Here is a 22,196-nt window from a genome sequence, read left to right on the forward strand (position 1 = left end):
CGACTCCGCCCAAAATACCCGGCGGTCTCTGAAAACTGCCACCTTCTCGTTCTGTTATTCTTTCAGATTTTATCATTAGATTAAGGTTCATCAAACCAAATAGCATAGCAGATTCATTCAGAACACACAATAAATAAATAAATAAATACAGAAGAGCATGCACACACACACACTCCGTTTTACCGGTAATTTTCAACACACAAACATTTTTACGTGTGCGAACATTTTTGCTAAATGTTGAAGAATTGTTTTAAAGTAATATTGATTAATGTACAGATGTACTAATCTTAAAACAGTACTTCAATCACAGTTTTTGTTCACCTAAACAGCACATTATGCAAATTGAAATGTGCAGAATTGGTGCAAGCTGCTGTCCCACAACCCAAAAAACATTTACTGTAAAAAAATACGATTATTGTTCAGAACTGTTCAGAACATGTACTGATTAGCATCTTTGAGCTGGGCTCAAAAGTAACCTATCCAAAATTGTCACTACCAAAACTGTCACGAACGAAACATGTCATCATTGTTTCGGTAGTGACAAAAGGGAACACAATCCTTTATTTTTTTTTTGGGGGGGGGGGGGGGGGGGGGGCGGATTAGTACAGTTATACAATTGTTTATTATTTTAGTATGTTCAAATTCAGTGATGTCATGTGGTCGCTACCAAAAACTTACTGTCAAGACAGTATTGATACATTTATTTATTTGTTTTGCTTTAATGGACCCCATTTCAAATTCCAATGCATTTCTAAAGAAATCTATTAATAAGTGCAGTACTATTTTTATCAACAGCGTTGTTTAACTAGTTTTTTCCAATGTAGTGTTGTAAAGTTGAACAATATTTATAGTTCAGACATCCTAAATGAAAAAACATGAACGGTGAAGACAAAATGATCAGTGAAAATAAAGACGAGTTCTTTCCATCAGAAAGTCATCTGTAAAACACTAAATCTAACTGATCCTGAAGGAGTGTTTCAGAAGAGATTTTGAAAAACCCATCATGCCCCTGCCCCAAATGGCATGCGTGTGTCTTCAAATATACTTCAAATATACTAAATATTACTACTTTAAACTGAGCCTTCATTATGTAGCCAACAATTTAATTTGTGTACTAAAACGTTTTTTTTGTACTTAGGTTGCATGGCATGAGTGTTTAACAGCATCTTCCAGTTTAAGAACAAAAAAAAAAGGATCACAATGGAGCACAGAAGCATTTTGTTGATTTTTCATTGAACAACCCTTTAGTGATTGCACTGAAACAGTAAACCATACAATAATACATGATTGTGTTAAAGCAAACATGCATCTAGTGTTACTGATTGAATCCTTGAGGATTTTTCATATGTACGCACAGTAGATAACTAGAATGTGGTACAAAAGGGGTCACTGGCGCACCAATGTGACTGAGGATGTATTCACACCAGGAAAGTCCACTAGTTCACCTGCTTTGGTCCGGACCAAATAAAATGCTGATTTTTTTTTTGTTTGGTTTGGTTAGCTTTCACACTGCCCTTATTGCAAGTGAACCAAAAACTGTAAAAAAAAAAAAAAAAAAAAACACACACGTGCTTAAGGTCATCCGTACCAAAGTTCGTTTGGAAGCGGACCAAGAATACACCCTTAAACAATTAAACTGTTTGGTTTCAGCTGGTAAACTGAATGGTTCAAAGAAACTTACAATAGAAATTCTCACACTTACTTCAATACCAGAAGCCCCCCCACCCACCACTCAAAAAACAAAATAAACACAAAATAGTTCTTAAGTTCATCTAGTGATCGTTGAACTCATCAAATTAAAGTAAAAATCATTAATCAAGTATTTTCCGAAATACAGTTTAAATAATTGTCACTTCTGGTCTAAAGTGGTATACCACATACACACTATTAGTCTTCTCAGATCTCATGGAACAGTAGAATTACATGCTTGCAAGTGCAAGTCATCAAGAAATAAGTTTGCAATACGATTCTAAGGGTAAACATTATGAACTCTGACCACGTTTGCAACATCAAGTATATAAGGCCTCCATAAAATCAGTAAATATATACAAATTAAAAAAGGGAAAGTATAGTGTCCGTCACAGGGGTCCTCCGTTCACAAACAGCCAGAGCACAGAGATTGATGCGGCATAATGCTTGATGATCCACTACATCAAGAGGAACAAACTTCTGTGGAACTGCTGTGCTTTACAATAGGAGACGTTTGCAACAGTCTCCTGGAGACATGATTTGGACAGTCATGGTTTTAGTTTGTCTCTATTGATGATATCTTGGTAGATGGCATTTGAAGTCGTCTGGCCAAAGATGAAAGCACCGATCGTAACCATAACAACCCCATAGGCCACCATTCCCTTCCAACTATAGAGAAATAATTAGGTTATCAGTTTTATCACTGAATACACAAGTCTTTAGGCATTGCTGAATATTGTTTATAGGGATAGTTCACCCAATAAATTACAATTTGTCAATGTTTACTCACCCTCATATCATTCCATATCATATTACTTTCATTCGTCTTTGAAACTATATTTCTTTTTTAATGAAACCTGAGATATTTCTGTCTCTCCACTCAAAGTCCATTCCAAACAAAACGGACACTTCAAAAAGTTCACAAAGACATTGTAAATGTAATTTCTATTAATTTTTAACATATAAACACTGATCAAAATGTATTGAGCAGAAGATCAAAAATCAATCAAGCATGAAAGCATGTTTGAATTTTCATTTTTACCATATTTGAAGTGCTTCATATGTGGATGGTGTCTCTTCAAGAGACTTGGTTGATTCATGTAGATTACTTTTATACAATGTCTACTTAAAAACTTTCTGAAGCATCACTGTCTTTCAAAAATTGTCTAAAAATCACTTCCTTTGGAAATTCTAACATGAACACAAATAGGGTGATTCATTAATGATTACTTTTGGGTGAACCTTCCCTTTAATGAGTATTAAAAGTTTACCTGGCTGATCTGACATCATGCTCTGAGAGCTTTGCCTGAATCAAGCACAAACCTACAGACAAACATTACAAAAATACACGCAGTCACTGTTTGGAAAACCATTAATATGATACAAGCGAAAGAACAGTCTGAGAACCTTTTCATTTGAATACCTGGAAAAACAAAAATGAAGCATGCAGCCAAACCACCGATTAGTGAAATGACTCGTCCTATATCAGGAATGAAGAGAGCAAGAATCAGCGTGAGACAAAACCAGACGAGTGTCTGCAGTATCCTTCGTCTCCGTTCCCTGGCCACATCCGTCTCCACCTCCTCTCCTTTAAAACGCAACCACAAACCTTCCAGCACTGCCCTAAAGCACAAACACAGCACAGAAATACACTTTTTGACTATAGATATCCATCTTTTACACACATCTATAGTCCACAAAAGCCTGTTACCTTCCACAGAAGTGCAGGATTGGATATGAGGTAACTACACAGATGATGATAAAGGCTCGAGCAATGGCCACCGCAACGTCATTAGAAGGATATGACATCAACACATCCTGGCTGACGCTTGAGCCAAATGACAGGAAGCCACACACACCTGTGGAGAAAAACAAAACCAAACGGTACACAACCAGTTCATATTAGCAGCACAGATTGTTACCTGCCTGCTTTATCAGTCAAATATTTCCTCAAATTCAAGCTTCCACACCTGTCCCTGTATACACAAAGAGGCAGATGATCATGCTGACTGTAACAACTGACCACCAAGGCCGGATTTCAGGCCTCTTCATGCTGTTGAAAACAGGAACGCTGCTGACATGACACTGGGAAAACGAAAGTGAGGAGAATGATCGAGTTGCTGGATTTCAAAAGCCGTCATTGGCTCAGAAAGATATGCTACTTTAATGAATATTTTCATACAGCAAGGATGCATCAGACTGATCATATGTGACATTACAGACGTTTATAAGGTTACAAAAGATTTCTGTTTCACAGAAACGCTGTTCTTTCAAACTTTCTATTTATGAAAGAATCCTGACAAAAAAACCCTAACAATAATTCAAGTTTGATAACAATAAGAAATGTTTCTCGAGCACCAGATCGGCATATCAGAGTGATTTCTGAAGGATCACATGGCACCGCAGACTGAAGTAATGGCTTTTTAAAATTCAGCTCTGCCATCAAAGGAATAAACTATATTTGAAGATATATTTAAGTACAAAATGGTTATTTTACATTGTAAAAATATTTCATTATATTTGTTTTTACTGTATTTTTGAGAAAAATAAATGCAGCCCTGGTGAGCAGAGAAAACATAAAAAAAAGAGATTTCATATATTATTTTTTTATTAGTAAAGTTCACACACCTGGAAACCAAAGCAGATTGTGGGCATGGCATTGAACACATTGGTCCAGGAAGCAGGGCTGAAAGATAATAAACATTACAATATAATATTGATCGTAACCTCTTCTGTAATATATAACTCAAATAACTATTTTAGATGTACTTCTGACCTGACTGGGATGACTCCTGGAGAAACGTCTTTGTCGGGCCAGATGTATTTGATGATGATTATGATTGTCACATACCAGGTGCCAATTACACTCAGGGCGCTACAGATGAATCGGTACAAATATGCATGTATGATTTAACCAGCAAATACAGAGCAACATCAAAAGTGCAATTTAAGCTAAAACATTTCCATTAATCACAGCTGTGACATAACACTGCGCTACACAACAAAACAATAACTTAGTTAAAAATGTGGAAAAATACAAGACGTTTTACCTGGCATACTTCTGGAAGCCGATCTCTTTGGGTACGGACAGAGGCAGTATGATCAGCACTGAGGTCAATGTGATGGTGAACTTACGATCCGTGTACCAGTGCGAACTAATTGCTTTCTCTGACTCATGATTTATAGCGCCAATCACTGTAGGAAGAAAGACAGGAATTAAGACTACTCTCTTTAGACCACTTTGACATCCATATATTTGAACATACTTACGCTTGTCTAACTGATCTCCAATAATAATAAGGAAGGCTATGCAGGTGCCGAATGTGTAAACAGCAATGGCCAGCTCACATACGACACCCAGAACCTTCCCACACACTGCACGAATCACCTCCTGATACGTTGTTTCATTGCTCACCTAAAAAATGTGGAGTGTAAAGCAATGGATTTCAGCCTGTGTACTTCTGAGCTCCCCTATTGTCAAGATTGTGTGACTTTCTTAAAATTATAACCTTTGTAACAATGTTAAATGTCTTTACTGCAATGATTTAACAATAAAATCCTTCCTTAATTAAAAGTTGTAATTTTTCTTAAGAAGTTTGAATGGAAGTGCATATTCTTTTAATGAGTCTGGTACAGATATTTGCTCACCTGAGAACAATAAGCCAAGATCACCAGCCCAGTGATGATAAAGACCATCATACACTGCAAAAGAAAAGATTAAAGTTGAATAAGGCTCATTTGGAATTTCACAGGATTTACAGTGGGGAAAATATTTATTTAATCACCTGCTGATTTTGTAAGTTTGCCCACTTAAAATGAAGGGTCTGTAATTTTTATGGTAGGTTTATTTTAACAGATAGAAACCGAATATCAACCAAAAAATCCAGAAAAAAAAACATTATATAAAGGGTAGAAACTGATTTGCATTTCACTGAGTGTAATAAGTATTTGATCCCCTACCAAACCATGTATGGTTTAGTTTACAGTAGTTTGTAAGTGCATCTCACCATTTGCAGGGTCACTCCAGCTGTGATGCCTCCAGCCATGTTGAAAGCAGCAGGAAAATTAAGAAGTCCGGCTCCCAGAGCAGCATTCACCACAATAAAAACAGCCCCGAGTGATGAAGTCCCTCCCCTTCTTTCGTCTGATTGATTGGGTAGTTGGATGGAGTCCACACTGGGGCTCTGCAAGAGCCATGCTCTTTCACCAGCATCCTCACTGTATCCCCAGTCACCCGCTTCACTGTTAATCGCCCTGTCCGCCCTCGACATGACGCTTGCTTCTCTCACACACCCTCAGATAAACTTACAAGGACACCATGGGGCAAACATAGAGGCAATCACTTGTGCTCTCAGCCAGAGCCGCCACTATTGAGGAGGAAAAGGTGCACACACACACCTGGTCTAACACACATCTACAGGGTCAGTACTGTTACAGAGAGGCTGTCTTTTGTTCTGTTTTGTGATCAATGTCACCTGAAAAAAAAAGAGGGAAAATTTGTGTTTTCACAAAATTGACAAACAGTTTATCAGCATCGTAAAATGACAGCGTGGTTTGCACTTTAGGATACATTTAAATTCACAGGACATGATTGTATTACTCGGCTGATCAAACTAAAATATTACAACAATTTCAAACTAGAATTAAAAGTTAGTGAACTAACTTTGATGTTGGCTTGGCCATCTTGGCCATGGAGCAAAAGAGCCAAAGTACTTGTGTGCCCAACATTGAGTTGCCCCGCTGCAAAATTAATACACATAATAATGCCATAAAAAAATACACCTGCAACAGTCTTTTTCCATGCTCCCTTGCTGTTTTCTTTTTTTAATAAAAAGCCTGGGCTATGATAACAGCTATGACAGGGTTGTCTAGCTGGATGTGAAATAAGTCATGCCTATTTTTCTCGTGTATGTATTTCACAGTCCTGCCACCGTTGCGTTGTGGGCAACGACACACAAGATTACTGAAACAATGCATTTTAAATCAAGGAGATCATAAGGGGTCCAAGCACAATGGTTTGTATAGATGATGCAGTTACACACTGTTTAAAATTGTTTAATTTGTACTGTATGTTCATTCTATTTATTTATTTGTGCTATTTACATAATGTTTACTTTTTTAAGTTTGTTTTTGTTAATGTAAAATAGCACTGCATAGTCTTCACTGTAAGATAAAATACACAATCAAACCAAAATGTATTCAGACACCTTCAACATTTCTCACATAATCACAGTTTATTTGCTGTAGTTTAGAAACTGGTAATAATATATGACAATAACTCAGAACAAATTCATCTTGATAATTTCGGATAACTTTGATAAAAAGATATGTAATGGAATCAACCAAAACTTCAGACTGTCAGTATGACAATATTTACACAACTATCAATACTTTGTTGAACAGTTACCAAGCAAGAAATGCTTAATTTGGTTCAGTCTGTGGTGTGAAAAGGTTGCATTAACAATTAAAGAAAGAAACACTTAAGCAAAACATGGGCAGGTCCTTAATTATTATTTTTTTAAATCAATTTCACTGGTAGCCTACTGTATGAAGAATTAGTGGGTATAATATTTCACAGATCACTATTTTGCCATACTCACTTACATAAATGAACTAGTGGCCTGCACCCACTAGTAAAACAATTCTATCTTATTTTTGGATTGACTTTGGATAAATTCTTGTACTACAAGGTAATTCAGTCAAGAGCAGTGAGTGATTTACTTTCATTTTCATACATTAAAGACTCTGACAGCAGAGCTAGTAAATTAGGCGCGGTCCCTTTAAGAGACAAACGCATCCATTATGAGGATACACATCCGATTTTTTTTTTGCAAATCTTTACTTTCACTTAAGACATAACCACATACTTATTCGAACACACTTTCCAACACGGGTATTTCGACATATTTTGTATGTATTTGTTGTCGGTACAAAAGCAAGAAGACTTTGAGACGCGTCTCTGCTTGCTCCCTGAACAACACCGCGCTGCTGAATTGAGCTCTTTTGCTTTTCGCTCTTTTTTCTGTTTATTTAAACTGCGATTTGAATTTGTTCGTTCAGGTCCAGGAGGAAGTGAACGTCCTGAACTACAGCTCTGTTCAGTGTTGCTGTCCCTGTCCGCGATACGCGCGGCTCTCTCTCGTGCACACGCGCCATCAGCTGTTCAGTTCAGTTTCCCGCAGCGCGGGGCTGAAGCGCGAGCTCACTGTGACGTTCCGCCTGATGATTCAGTTAGAAACCAGCTGAGACCAGCGTGACAGTGGCCAAAACTACTTTAAAACCATTTAATATATTATTCTAATTGTTTTGTGCCGTTTCGCTGCAGTGTTTTAATGTGAAAGGCTGTAAATTCTCTGTGGACTTCAAGTGTTCAGAGAAATACATTGCCAGCTCGCGAGCAGTTGGCTGCCGCGAATATATAATGTTATTACTTTAAACAGTTCAGAAACATCTGAATTTAGCTCTTGGTGTGTTCTAAGGTGTGGATTGCGTGCAATCGCGTTTTTAAAAGGTCTTAAATAAGAATGAATTCGCTCGTTGTGAGCTCCTTGTAGACAGCCTGGGCTGAGCAGCAGTATTTTTAACCAGTTTAAAAGTGAAACGAAACCCGACTCCGCCCCTAAATGTCATTGCAACTGTAGGGGCGCAATTTTTTTATTTATTTTTTTACATTTAAAAATTAATTTAAAAAAAACTTTAAGTCTCATCACTCTGAAAAGATATAGCACACACCACCGCTCTATCCCGCAGGTGTCTGCCAAGTTTGGGGCTTGTGGCTTTAAAGCCCTAGGAGGAGTAGCGTTCAGAATTTTTTTCTCAGAAGAATAATAATAATAAAAATAAAAATAAGTTTAAATAGCATAACAGTATGTTGGCTTGTTGCCAAGCCAACATAATAACTGTTTTCTATTTCAATATATTTTATAATGTCATTTTACTCCAGTATTTAGTGTCACGTGATCCTTCAGAAATCATTCTAATATGCTTAAAACATAATGACTGATGAAAACAGTTGTGCTGCATATTTTTATGGAAACTATGATGCCCTTTTTCCAGGATTCTCTGATGATCATAAGGTTCAAAAGGCCAGCTTTTATTTGAAATAGAAATGTATTGTGTCCTTATAAATGTCTATACTGTCACTTTAATGCATCCTTGTTGATTAAAAGTATTAATTTCTTTTAAAACTATTTTTGGACAGTAGTGCATTTGCTACTGATATTTCAGAAACATGTTTCCACAAACTGACTAAAACGATTGATCAGCATCATCATAAAACGACAGTCAGTGTGGTTCGCACTCGGGTTCACACCGCAAGCTGCAGCAGAGCAGAAGCAGCGCGTATTTTTTTCGGTGCCTATGTTAACAGATGAGAGCGTTCACACCGCACGCAGAAGCTGCGCGGCAGAGCGTAGCAGAAGCAGAGCAGAAGCAGCAGTGCCGCGATCGTTTCGGCGCTGGGTCTATTTTTGCAGCGCTGCTGACGCTCAGTTAAAGTGAAAGTACACCTTTGATTGACAAAATAAATATGATTTCACACAAAAAGTGCTCTAACTGCACAAAAAAAGCACATCTAGGGTGTTTTAACAAGAACTAGAGTATGTTACGAAAAGGAAATTAATATAAAAAATATGTATAGAAGATAAAGTGACCATGGCAAAATCTGTTAAAGTACTTAAATTACAGTTTTATCCAAAAATAGACTTTTTTGCCGAAATACAAAAACAACTTTAAATAATTTATATTGCTAGCTTAGCCTTGGAGATTTATTTATTATTAGTAGTTGTCCTATTCTCTTAACTAGGCCTATGTATTGGCAGAAGAACGGATGTCGTGCTAACAATCATAAACAACAGCACGTGGTGTCACAGGCGGTGGTCTTCAGAGTGCACCTGGAAAGACAATAATGGACGACACTCGTCTCATTGTGGAAGTTGAGAAATATCAAGTTCTTTATGATCCACACAATGTACTTTATAAAGACTTGCAGGAGAAGGAAAAAGCATGGGATGAAGTTGCAGCGGCTCTTATTGCAGATGGTAATTAATTTTATAGTGTTTTTGACGCTTTCGCTGGCACACGAGCAAACAACTCAATATTTGATTCAAAATTGATTCAATTGGAACCATTTATTTACAATTTCTAAATTACACATAAGCACACAAATAACAAAAGCAGGTGATACATGCATATATAATAAACAAGTAAATGCTGATTTCAAGATGAGCAGGAAGTCAAGGCTGTGAACCATTTACAATACACGTAATTTAAAACCGTTTATTAAATTGGTTTTCATGGTGTTTTTTGGTAAATTTGGTAAATTTTCAAACCCAGTGACAAGATGGTAATATGCACCATGTTCTCTCCTACGTTGGTTAATGGGATGAACCCAAAGTCTGGGTCTTTTTAGTCTCCTTAATAACAAATTTAGCGCGATGGCCTTTCTTCTTTCAACAACACGTAGCCTACTGCACGGAAAACAAAGACAGCAAAACAAAGATCCAACAAAAGTAACAATTAAATTATTAATTAAAAAAGCTTCTTGCCTAGTCTTTTTATTTAAATGTATTTTAAATGGGAAATAAAGCAATGCGAACGTACCCATTATAGAGCACTCTGACCAAAATCTGCTGTTCAGTTGCGCGCTGCCTCCGCTGCCGGTGTGAAAGCAAAATAGGCGCGCGCTGCTTCTGCTCTGCCTACCTGCTGCTAACGCGCTGCTTCTGCTCTGCTGAAACTTGCGGTGTGAACCCGGCCTAGGACACGTGTGGAAGTCACGGGACACGAGTGTATTTCTCAGCTGGTCAGTAAGCAGAAATTTCAGACAAGTGATGAGGAACTGAAACATGCTGTCCACAGGAGAAAAGAATGCAGCATTGTCTGAACCTTATCTTTAGAGCAGCTCGATTAAAAGCTGATCAGTAGTATTTTGAGCATCGAATATTTCTTCAAATCTTTATCCTAAATATCCCAGGAGGCACAAAAGACAGTGCTAGAAGTTTGTCAACATTATAGCAGTGACACTACCACAATGTAACGGGATTATCCTTAATTATCAGGCTCACTAACGAGATGGAATCAAAAGTCTAGGCAACTGACAGCGTCGTGATCAAACACTACTAGTCAAGACTTCTTTCATTCATAACCATGCTCTATATTTAATGCTCTAGGAGGATGAACTAATCAGAAAGACACAAAACATGCAATGACAAAGCCCGAATTTGATTCATACAGCAACACTTATTTAGCTAATAAAACTCTCCCGGTGTGATAAAATAGATGCTCACCTCATGTATATGTTCTTCGCTGACGCTGTACTGTGCCTAAGAGCACAGGTGTGATGTTTTTCAGTGAGATAAAGATGCCCCTGCCGCCAAACACTGGGATCTGTGAGTTACTACTGTACTGTTCTGCTTACACAGCAGCAGGAGGTGTACTGTGTTCGGCTTGAAGCGGCGCTGCGCAGACCGATCAGTGCATGACATCAAAGTACCGCGAGAACGAATGGAACGCACGCGGAGCGTCTGCTCTCTTAGTAGCTCTCGCGGTACTTTGATGTCACGCACTGATCGTTCTGCCGAGCACTGAGAACTGGTACTACATCATTTCACGTAGACTTTTAGCTTAAGGTTAATGTAGTCGATTGTATTTTATTCGCCGAGTTTTATAATAGATGTGTAATATTGAATCTAACATCTCTGATAAGACATTGCCATCTACAATGTTGTGGATGAATCTGCCCTTACTTTTCTGGCAATATGTCCACGTTGCAATATTTTGGAGAAACTCTTCTATGTAAGTGCGTCTCTTGTTATTTAAACATCTATCTAAATCTTTGATATATTTGATTGGAGTTAAAACTAGAAATATTTTCCAATAAATGTAGATGACAAGTTATTTTTCTAGGTAAGGTTTTCTGTTGTAAGTGTACTTATCTGTAATGCACCTTTTGACTATTTTCTGTAAAAAAAGATTTATATTATCTGGATACCCTTTGTACCTCCAGGAACTCTAAAGCATTAAAACCCATCATACGTAGTGTATATAACTCTTGAATTTTTATAATGTATAATTGATTGTACCTTATACCCAGGGCTGGACTGGGGTTAAAATTCAGCCCATCTGGCCCACAAGGTCCCTACTGAATTATTTGTTGGGTTATATAAGGACTTAAATTGGAGTGAATAAATGAAAAAAATAAAACAAATTACGAGAGATATTACTGAATTCACAGCAAATGCTACAACTGCTAAGGCATTTTTGTCACATAGAAATCCACTTGACAGTAAATTTAACTCCCTCAATGTGGTTTACAGTGTGTGTGTGTGTGTGTGTATTGTGTCCCCAACAATGAAAATAACAAAACATCATTAAATGGACACAATAACCTTTATTATTGTTCATTTTACTTTACTCACAATAAATAGCTCATACAGAATCTTAACAAGATGAAAAAAATGAAATCACAGATCCACAAGATTTCCTGTGAGATGAGTTAAGGTTACGGTTTGATACCCTGATAACATGTTCAGGATCCATGTTGACCTAGTAAAACAGCCAAATGAAGTGAAGCCAAGATCTGAGTCCAAAGAGGAGCAGTGGGGCAGACTAACAGAAACAGGACCAGTAAACCTATCTTCTGTCTCAACATAAGTTTGATCTACTTAGTGACCTGATGAATGGCATGTGCAAGGTATCCCACATTTCCAGATGTCACACCGGCAACGCTGATGCGGCCATCTTTAGTCATATAAACAGAAAACTCCTTTGTCAGACGCTCCACCTGAAACACAATGGCATCTCCTACTGTTAGAGCTAATACCAATTTACATCATTTAATTATAAATATGCATAAATATAAAATTTTTTTAGTTTGAAAAGGGTTGTACCTGCTCCGGTTTGAGTCCAGTGAAGCAGAACATGCCGATTTGGTCGATCACGTGTTGCCAGTTGTGAGTAGAGCCCTCCTTCTTCAGATTAGTTACCAGCATTTCTCGCATTTTAATGATACGGTTGGCCATATCCTTCACCTCCTCCAGCCTACAGAAATACATTCATGTCAAAAAAAGCATGAACTTTTATGAAAGAAAGTTCTTACTGAATATGCATGCAAGTCTCACCATGTAGCACGCAGCTCTGGTGTGCTGAGGATCGTGGAGGCGATGCGTGCTCCATTCATGGGTGGGTTGGAGTAAATGGGGCGAATCAGGATCTTCAGCTGAGACTCCACCCTCTTTGCCTCCTCAGCATCAGCACACACCACTGTGAACCCTCCAACACGCTCACCTACAACATACAGTCGTATGATTATGATTGTGTATGAACAACTATTAAATAGTTAACGAACCTGCCAAAGGACTACCATTCAGAAGTTAGGGGTAGTAGGTTTTTTTCTTCCACTTTTCTTCAGCAAGGATTGAATTGATCAAAAACATCGGTTTCTTGCTGATCTTTAGAACTTTCTATTCATCAAAGAAGACTTTTCCATAACAGAAATACATTTTTATTTTTTTATAAATAAAATCATACTTTGATTAATAAAATGGAAAAATGTTAAATTGCAATAATATTTTATAGTATTACTGATTTCTTTCAAAACATAAAACTTCCTACTGACCCCAAACTTCTGAAGGGTGGTGTATGGAAGGTATGTATTGCTTTTTGTTCATAGGCTAAAGAACAGATGATTTTCTGACCTCTGGCATGCATTTAAGTGACACACGGTGCTAAAATGTATTGACTGGTTAAGCATTTCTTTGATATTAAATTACACTGATGTTATATCAATAATTCAGTGTGCAGTCTATAGATAATGTTTTTTCTAAATTCATTTTTAACTGAAAAAAAAAAAAAACAACTTTCATTTCTTAAAGTATTTTTTAAATGAAAAGTAAAAAAAGAAAAAGAATTCACCAAAAATGTAAAATAAAGAGGACAACAGGATAGTTTATAGATCAGATCTCGAGATATCACATACATACGAGCCATTTAAAAATTAAAAATTGTATCAGATGCAAATTATTATTATTATTATTATTTTATTTACACGCTTACATGAATATCCAATCTGTGCTGGATATTGGTAGAAAGGAATAAAATGAAATGGTTTTACAGTGTAAAGGCAGTCCTCTGACACACAATACACTCACCATAGAGACCCATGTTCTTGGCAAAGGACTGAGACAGGAGGACATTGTGGCCCTGCTCAATGAAGTATCTCACAGCCCAGGCATCACGATCAATATCTCCACTAGCGAAGCCCTGGTAGGCCATGTCGAAGAAAACTAGAAGTTTCCTCTTCTGCAGAGAGAATGGATAACATGATAATCAAGCAACATCAATCTCATTCTTCTCATTCAAGGAATTCAAGTTTTTTTCCTTTAATAATAACGCATGTGAAATGAAGAAGGTGGCATAAAGGATACAAACAAAATCACAACAACATACTGGCGCACCTTGATGACAGCCGAAAGCTCCTTCCACTGCTCTGGTCGCGGGTCGACACCAGTGGGGTTGTGAGCACAAGCATGGAGCACGATTACACTGTGCTCTGGAATTGTCTGTAGGTAAAGAAAAGATAATAAACATTCAGTGTATCTTAGACAGACTCAGTGTCACATGATCCTTCAGAAGTCATTCTAATATGCTGATTCAGTGCTCAAGAAACATTTCTTATTATTATCAATGTTGAAAACAGTTATGCTGGTTAATATTTTTGTGGAAACTGTAATTATTCAATTAATTCAAAAGAAATTCAAAAGAACAGCAATTATTAAATTCATATATTTATTACTTTATTATTAAAGTTTACTGTGTGACGCTGGCTCACCGAGATGTCGTCGAGTGCTCCTGTAAAGTCAAAGCCGCAGGTAGCAGGATCATAGTAACGGTACGCTTTCAGCTGCATACCAGCATCACGGAAAATAGGGGTGTGATTCCCCCAGGATGGCTTTGGCAAGTATACATCCCTTGCCACTGTGTGGAACCGTGACTAAAGGAGAAAAAATTGAGGAAGAAGTACTCTACGATACTATTGGGTGAGGCAAAGAAAACGTCCTTCTTCTCAAGGTGGAGATGGTAAACAGCTGCACAACTTTTTAACAGAATGAATGAAATACACACCAGGAAGTTGGCTCCAATCCTCAGAGAACCAGTGCCCGAGATAGTCTGGACAGTGATGCTCTAAGAGAGAAAGAAAAGTGTTATGCTTAATAAACTTTAATATTAAAAAAAAACAATCAAATGTGTAAAAGCTTATACAAAAAAGAAAGACCCAATGGGTACTACAGAGACATACTCACCCTCTTGCTTTTAAGAACCTCACTGTCCGGCCCCAGTGCGAGCTCGGCGCAAGCCTTATTAAAGTCACCCAGACCCCCAATGGGCAGATACTCTTTATCCAGCATCTTGGAGGAAATCAGAGCTTCGGCCTAAACAAAAACATGCCTTACTAAAAAAAACAACAACTCACTACATTTTTATTGAATAAAACATTTTCACTAAATATTTACAATGACTTGGTGGATACTGCTTAAGCAGAGACAGCGTCTCAAATCACTCAAGTCAGTGTGACTTTGCAGAAATAGAGAAAAGCAAAAGCACATGTTAACACCACCCCTTGAATTTGGCCAATACCATTGGAGCACATTAACCCTAACGCAAAAACATCTGTACCTTTGAAAACTATTGGTCAATCTCTGACATGCTCCCTAAGACCTTAATAATCCATCTTACACAGAGCACCACTGTGAGAGTATTAGATACCTCCCGAATCATACCAGTTTGAAAAGCAGTCAGCAGGTTTAAACTCAGAACTCTTCTGCAAAGGCTCAGATGTGTGGTGGCACACAAAAGGTAGCCCTATATACCTTGCGGACGCAGCTGAGAACAAATGGCTTGCCACTGTCGTCTCTGTATGCCCCCACACCCAGGTTCATCTTCTTAGAGTTTGTGTCCCGTTTGTAGGCCTCTGTCACCCCCAGAATGGGATCAGGGGGTCCCATCTGCACCTCAGTCCACCATGAGCTAAAAAATAAAAAGAAGCAGACCATAAAAAAAAATGAGAAAAGAGATCAAACCCAACTATTCAGCCTTGCTTGTGGTGACCAAACTTCATGTTGAAATTGAAAATACACCCAGCTCCCAGAAAACAATCAGGTACGGTAAATCAGGTAACAATCCACAAACTTGACGCCAAATTAATTATAGTTCTTTATTGGTTTTCTTTATTTTCCTTTATTCCATTAAATCCTTTATTTAATTCTCTTAAATAAAAGAGCCCATTGCTAACCATCCTATAAACCACAAAAAAAAAACAAAAAAAAACTGGTGGTTTGTTTCCCCATGTTCAAGACATGGTTAAGGCCTTGCAATAAAACATGCACATTAATGGCTACATTTCAAAGCACAAGTAAGTTTGGGCACACTTACAATCCAGACAAACAAACACAATTAAGAAAACAACAACATAAACTACTGATGCCTGATTCATGATACTATCAGTATGCTCTTCTATTAGCGTTGTATGTTCAGCAAAGTAATCATTTGAGGTCATGCAGAGTCCTGTGGCATCAAAGGTCAGCTCTGGAATCAAGTTGCAATGCTACATATCTTGTGTGTCACTCAGCTGATAGTGTTAGTGTTTTTAACACAACACTTTGACTTAGTAACTGACATTACTTAGGAGCTTTTGTTTGTTGCATACATTAAAGACTCTAGAAGACAACTAAAAACACAAGCTGCGCAAAATCTCAGTTTATATGAGCAAGTAGCAGTGTCCACTGAGACACTTAATTTGTGTTTAAAACGGAAGTTGGCCTTGTGACTGTATAGCCCTTCTGCTTTAACGAACAAATACGTATATATGAGACGTTTTGGTGTGGCATTGGTGGCTGTATTTTCAGAAATACTTCGTAATGTACTAAACAAAGATTACTGATCTTCTGTTCATCATCAGCTCTGCTTTGCCCTCCAAACGTGGTGTAAAAGGACACATGCTACCATGATTTACTGACAGAAGAACCCGGAAGCTGCAGGGCCAATCAGAAAGCGCAACCTGCTTGTTTCACCCAATGAGCGCACAGGAAACCTGTTCGTACGGTCTCCTAGTGAGACCAAAAAGGACGCAATAGCCTTCGACTGCTAGTCATTTATTCAGTTCACGAGATATAAAGTATTAACATGTATCCGTTATTATGGAGTAAAGCACAGCTTTTAGCAAAAATGAATGCAAAATTTGAAAAGCAACGCCAAATTTCTTGGTTCATGCATGATGAAGGCCAGGGATGCTGAATGATTCGTTTAGTAATCACGGTAGACATGCACTGCACATTAAATCTATCTGATCCGTTAGCTACCAGAAATGGGCTTTAAGAGGATAATGAAGAAAGCCTGTAACATTGACACCTCGCGAAATCAAACCTACATTATCACGAGCTAAAGGTGTTTTTACATGAATTCCATGTGAACGGATGTGACTGTATGCGCGATCACGTAAATCTGATGGCGTGATTGTGTATTTTATGCATGAATTAAACTTCGATTTAAAGTAATTAATTCTCTTAAAATGGACACAGCTACTAAAGATGGATTATTTTAAGTTCCCTTACCTGGCTCGAATGGGTAGGGTTGCCAAAAACGGTCTCAAACTCCCAACAGAGGGTATGAACTTGGACGTTTTGAGGAGAGCCATCGCTGCTGCTGCTGTGCTGTCGAGTGACACGGGCACGCGGCCGGCAGCGAGCAAGAGTGCGCGTTCACGAAGAAAAATGCGAGAGACAACCTTTCTTTTACGGAGACAACTCCATCTAGAGGAAGGTGACGATGAGCACAGAATGCTCTACACTGAATTACTGTTGGGTTCACTGTAGGGGTTAGGGTATTTATTATACCAATGAATAATTATTTATTAGCACTATGGCGATTTGAAACGATATGAAAAAAAAAAAATTGAAGGGTCCAAAAATAGTTACTGATGTATTTCACACACAGTGGTCAACATCAGCTATTATGAGTGCAGACTGTAGATTTCATGTGTGCATTTTTAAATGGCTTGTGAAAATAGTTACATGACAAGATGTGTTTCAACTTTATGATAAATTGCTTTGTTTGAAAGGTTGTATGGCTCATCATGTTCCTCAATCTCCTTTAAGTCACCGATGGACACGCAATGTAAATGTCAAATTTCAGTTTGGCTCCTCTGAAAGATGATGTCAGTGTGTCAAAGCTCCGTCGAAAAACACTGCATATTTAGATCGTTTCATATTGTTTGTCTATGAATGATAATCTTATAATTGCAAGTATTTAGATATAAGCCTATTACAACTTGTACAGGAGGATGCATCAATCATATTTATACACACACACATGTAGTCTTGTTCACTATCCTTGCAGGGGCTCCCCATAGACATAATGGTTTTCATACCTTGCCCCGATCCCATCACTAAACCTATACACCTCACACAATATATAGCATAGTAATTTTATTGTTTAGTACCAAATCTGTTTTAATAAACAGCGACGATGTATGACATGTAAATTATAGATATATTGAGTACAACACGGGATGTGGCATCCTGACCCATTTTCTTATTTTCTCGTAAAAAAATAAAAATAATGATAATTTAAAAAATAAATAAATATACAGACACACTCCTTATACGTGTTCTCCACGGACCCTTGGGTTCCGCTGGTGTTGTGTTCACGTGATTTAAATGTGGGCGTTCTGAAGACTCGGGAGGTACATGACGTGAACCCAACGCTGACGGCGGACAGGTAATTGGACGCATGACGTCACACGATTAGCGGCGCTGCGAAAGGTTTTCGGGTTCAGGTGATGTTCAGGTTGAATTCCGCCCGCTGATTGTCTTAGACGATGGAAGCCTTTCAGGTGGCACTCGTCCGTACGAGGGGCTGAACATGAAGGCTACCAGCGGTCACGACTGTCTGAGACTCCGCGTACTGTCGTGTTTGTTTGTCTTGCACATATCTGCGCGCGTGGCTGGGAACATGGCCTCTCCGACACAATTTGGCGTCGCCAGTACAGAAGTTCGCCGAAATCGACACCCAAAACAGAGGAACTCTGAAGATGAAGCTATGCGACTCATGTTAAGCCTATACAGGATAGCGGTGGATGCAGATGGACGACCAAAGCAGCACAAGTTATTTGGGTCCAACACTGTAAGGCTGCTTCAAGCGTCCAGCGCTGAAAAACACTTTCTCCGGAATTCAAGTGGTAAACACTGTCTTATCTCATACACATCCTTCACCAGTACATCTAGAGCACATCATGCCTTATGTTATAGAAGAGATGCTCCATGTCTGCACGGATTAAAAAAGTTGTATTGTTCCACGAAGAACATCTATAGAACATTTTCATTCCACAAATAGTTCTTTATAGTCGAAATATCAGTTTCACTATCAGAATAATGTATTAATTTAAGAACTGTTCACTGAAAGGTTCTTTGGGGAGTTCATATTGTCACTTTTATGGCATTGCTGCCTGAAACACTCTTTTGTAACCTTTATTTTAAGATGTTTTGTGCAGTGTAACCCTTTATTGAAACAAAATAACTACTGTCTGATGATTTCTTTTCTTTGTCTGTCTTGTGTCTGTAAACCCTACTGGATTAGACCTTCAGTATACCTACACAGTCAAATATGAACTGGAGAACCTCTCGTTGGACAAATTGGTGAGGGCCTCTTTTATGCACCTGAGGTCTCCTGTGTCATCGCATCTTCCTTTTATCTGTGAGGCAAGAGTCACGTCACTTCAAGATCTTCCTGCAGGTGAGCGTGTCATCATGGGTCCTCGAAGCCTGTGGACCGAATCTGATGTCACAAGCCACGTGTCCGAGTCGAAAGATGGCCATGTGTCCCTCTTTGCTCATTATCGATGCATAAAACAAGAACTACATGCCAGGTCTATTACACATCGAAAACGCTTCCCACCTCAACACCATCTTCGAGCTCCAGTTTTGCTGCTCTTCTTGGAGGAGAACAAGCAGCCTGTGGAATGGGGGAAGCACTTCACGCCCCTTTCTCGCCCCAGGATCCGTCGGTCCAAGGAAGCTGGGAGCATCGTCTCTGACATCCCCAACTACAAGCAAGGGCAGAACAGCGTGACCAAAAACCAGTGCAAGCTGCACTCCTACCGTGTGACCTTCAAAGATTTGGGATGGGACCACTGGATCATTGCGCCCCACAAGTACAATCCTCATTACTGTATGGGTGATTGTCCTCGTATCCTGCATTACGGCTACAATTCACCCAACCATGCGATCATGCAGACATTAATCAGCGAGCTTGGTGAGGCAGATATCCCGTTGCCCTCTTGTGTTCCTTATAAATACAAACCTGTCAGTGTGCTGATGATGGAGAAGAACGGAAACATCGTTTATAAAGAATATGAAGACATGATTGCAGACTCCTGCACCTGCAGATGACTTTGGGCTCAGGGTCAGATAAGGACAAGAACTGAAAGGTCCTAAAGGACATTGTGAATTTGTAAAAGCACAACATGAGAGATGAGATGAAAGTAATGGCTGTATTGGAGATGATTTACCTGTTGCCATTTCTTGCGCAGTGCTAATAGCATTCACACAGCAAGGTTTCTGTAAGACTTGAACTGTTGAGAGTGATCGATTCAGTCTCATCTCTCACAGTACCTGAATTTTTGGGAATGTATGCATGAATAAGTGGATTCTGATTGTTAAATGAATGAGCTACTATCATGTTTTTTTTCTTCTTTTCTATTTACTCTATGTATGTTATTTGGTTCTGTCTAGTGTGTGTGTGTGTGTGTTAATGTGACATCTTCGAAATGTATTTATGGAGAGGAATGGAGTAGGAACATTTTGGCACTTTATTGAGGACACTGTACTGAAAAGTCTGTCGAAAGAAAATAGGAAAATGGAGAAAGAAAAAATAATGAAGCATGAAAGAGCCCCGTCGGTTGACTTGTAGGCTTTAGTGTTGTTGCTGTTTCTCTTGTGTCTGTTGCATTTGTATTCTCTTTCTGAATGCATCGATTTTGCCAATATTTGACAAAGGGAACAGCATCCGAATGCAAGTGGAGAAATGGAGCAGATGCCAGTTTTGCACTACCTCAAAGAAGACATCCAGTAAGAGATCGAAAAAGACACTTTCAGAGATGTATTTCTTAGAGGAGGAATGGAAATGTATGCACCTAAAGGAATGTTTTAATCCCATGATGAAAGATGATGAAATAAAGCAGGTATTTTGTATTTAAAAAAAGAAAGCAAGCTTACACATGCTTTTGTGTGGTCATTCGTTTTTCTTCGCTGTGGTTCTGGTTTGATTTGGTCAGTTGAGGGCGCTCTTTCCAAGCTGTGCTTCAGCTCTAGTATAAATCGGGTCTGAACTGGCTTCTTTGACCTATCTTAAAGAGCTGGTGTAAAGGTGGGTCAAAGTTAATTTAGAAACATATGCAAGTGTTCAGCCTCTATGCAATATCAGGAAAAGATGTTGACATACTGGAAGAATGTTTTGGAGATCCTTTTGTCAGTATTCATAATGTTATAATGCCTATAATGTTGTGTACCAAAAAGCTATATATTTTTTAAAGAATTAGGAATGTAGGCAAACATTTAGTATATGACGTTTTTAACATGGAAGATGTTAATTGCTGTGGACCGTGTAAACCTGTTAGGATTTTTGAAGTCTCTTATGCTCACCAAGGCTGCATTTATTGGATCAAAAATATATTTAAATAATGTAATTTATTTCTGTGATGGCAAAGCTGACATTTTAGCTAATCTTCAGTGTCACCTGCTCCTTCAGAAAGCATTCTAATATTCTGGTCTGTTACTCAAGAGACGTTGAAAACACGTGCTGCTCATTATTTTTGTTGAAAATTTTCTTTCTTTGCTGGATTTTTTTTATTTTTATTTTTTATCTTAACCCAAATACTGAGCTAAACTTTCGAATGGTTGTGGATGAAAATTCTACCAAGTAGGTTAAAGATAAAGAATGTGATATAGTGAATTGTTAACCCAGTTAACAATTATAAGTGATATGTGATCTTTACATAATAAAATATCTAAAATATCAATATCTGGTCACTGTAGCATCCACATTAGATTACACTAGTGTTCCATTTCCATTCTATATTAAGAAGTATATAATATACATATACTTGTTAGAATAGATTGGAAGTGGTCTTTGCAATTTGAAGGGAAATTAATGTGATCTGTCAGTTATTTAGAGCATTTGATGACTTTGTTGTTGTCTATATACAGTATATATATATTCATGTATATTATATATATATTAATTCATGATGTTCACCATTCATGATGTCTCTAAACATCCCACAATTCAGTAAAACAAAAAACAAAAAAAAGATTCTCATTACATTAACCAGCTAAATTCTCTCATTGCATAAAAATTGTAAATTGTGCATGTTCAGTGTTTCACGAGCACAGTCAGTGGCCTCTGTGATCGAAAAGTGGGGCAAAGTGTCACAATTCACAGAACAAGCATAACCC

General features: G+C 38.2%; 3 protein-coding genes across 3 annotated transcripts; 1 reads left to right on the forward strand and 2 right to left on the reverse strand.

Annotated features, from left to right (window-relative positions):
• Positions 1 to 733: 733 nt before the first annotated feature.
• On the reverse strand, positions 734 to 11,147 carry LOC113051377 (putative sodium-coupled neutral amino acid transporter 7). The gene is made up of 12 exons (XM_026215074.1): positions 10,977 to 11,147; positions 5,697 to 6,164; positions 5,338 to 5,391; positions 4,960 to 5,104; positions 4,740 to 4,884; positions 4,466 to 4,564; positions 4,318 to 4,375; positions 3,660 to 3,774; positions 3,401 to 3,548; positions 3,113 to 3,312; positions 2,961 to 3,012; positions 734 to 2,358 (listed from the first exon to the last, which is right to left on the reverse strand). The coding sequence occupies exons 2-12, from the start codon at positions 5,958 to 5,960 to the stop codon at positions 2,238 to 2,240; spliced, it is 1,401 nt and encodes a 466-aa protein (XP_026070859.1). The 5' UTR covers positions 5,961 to 6,164; positions 10,977 to 11,147; the 3' UTR covers positions 734 to 2,237.
• Positions 11,148 to 12,059: 912 nt separating this feature from the next.
• Positions 12,060 to 17,442, reverse strand: LOC113051378 (aspartate aminotransferase, mitochondrial-like). The gene is made up of 10 exons (XM_026215075.1): positions 17,298 to 17,442; positions 15,558 to 15,714; positions 14,991 to 15,119; positions 14,812 to 14,871; positions 14,519 to 14,680; positions 14,145 to 14,249; positions 13,839 to 13,989; positions 12,810 to 12,975; positions 12,579 to 12,729; positions 12,060 to 12,472 (listed from the first exon to the last, which is right to left on the reverse strand). The coding sequence occupies exons 1-10, from the start codon at positions 17,378 to 17,380 to the stop codon at positions 12,350 to 12,352; spliced, it is 1,287 nt and encodes a 428-aa protein (XP_026070860.1). The 5' UTR covers positions 17,381 to 17,442; the 3' UTR covers positions 12,060 to 12,349.
• Positions 17,443 to 18,612: 1,170 nt separating this feature from the next.
• On the forward strand, positions 18,613 to 21,001 carry LOC113051379 (bone morphogenetic protein 15-like). The gene is made up of 2 exons (XM_026215076.1): positions 18,613 to 18,922; positions 19,321 to 21,001. The coding sequence occupies exons 1-2, from the start codon at positions 18,697 to 18,699 to the stop codon at positions 20,130 to 20,132; spliced, it is 1,038 nt and encodes a 345-aa protein (XP_026070861.1). The 5' UTR covers positions 18,613 to 18,696; the 3' UTR covers positions 20,133 to 21,001.
• The last annotated feature ends 1,195 nt before the right edge of the window (positions 21,002 to 22,196 follow it).

The sequence above is a fragment of the Carassius auratus genome, chromosome 32 (assembly GCF_003368295.1).
Source record: "Carassius auratus strain Wakin chromosome 32, ASM336829v1, whole genome shotgun sequence".
Taxonomy (NCBI): domain Eukaryota; kingdom Metazoa; phylum Chordata; class Actinopteri; order Cypriniformes; family Cyprinidae; genus Carassius; species Carassius auratus.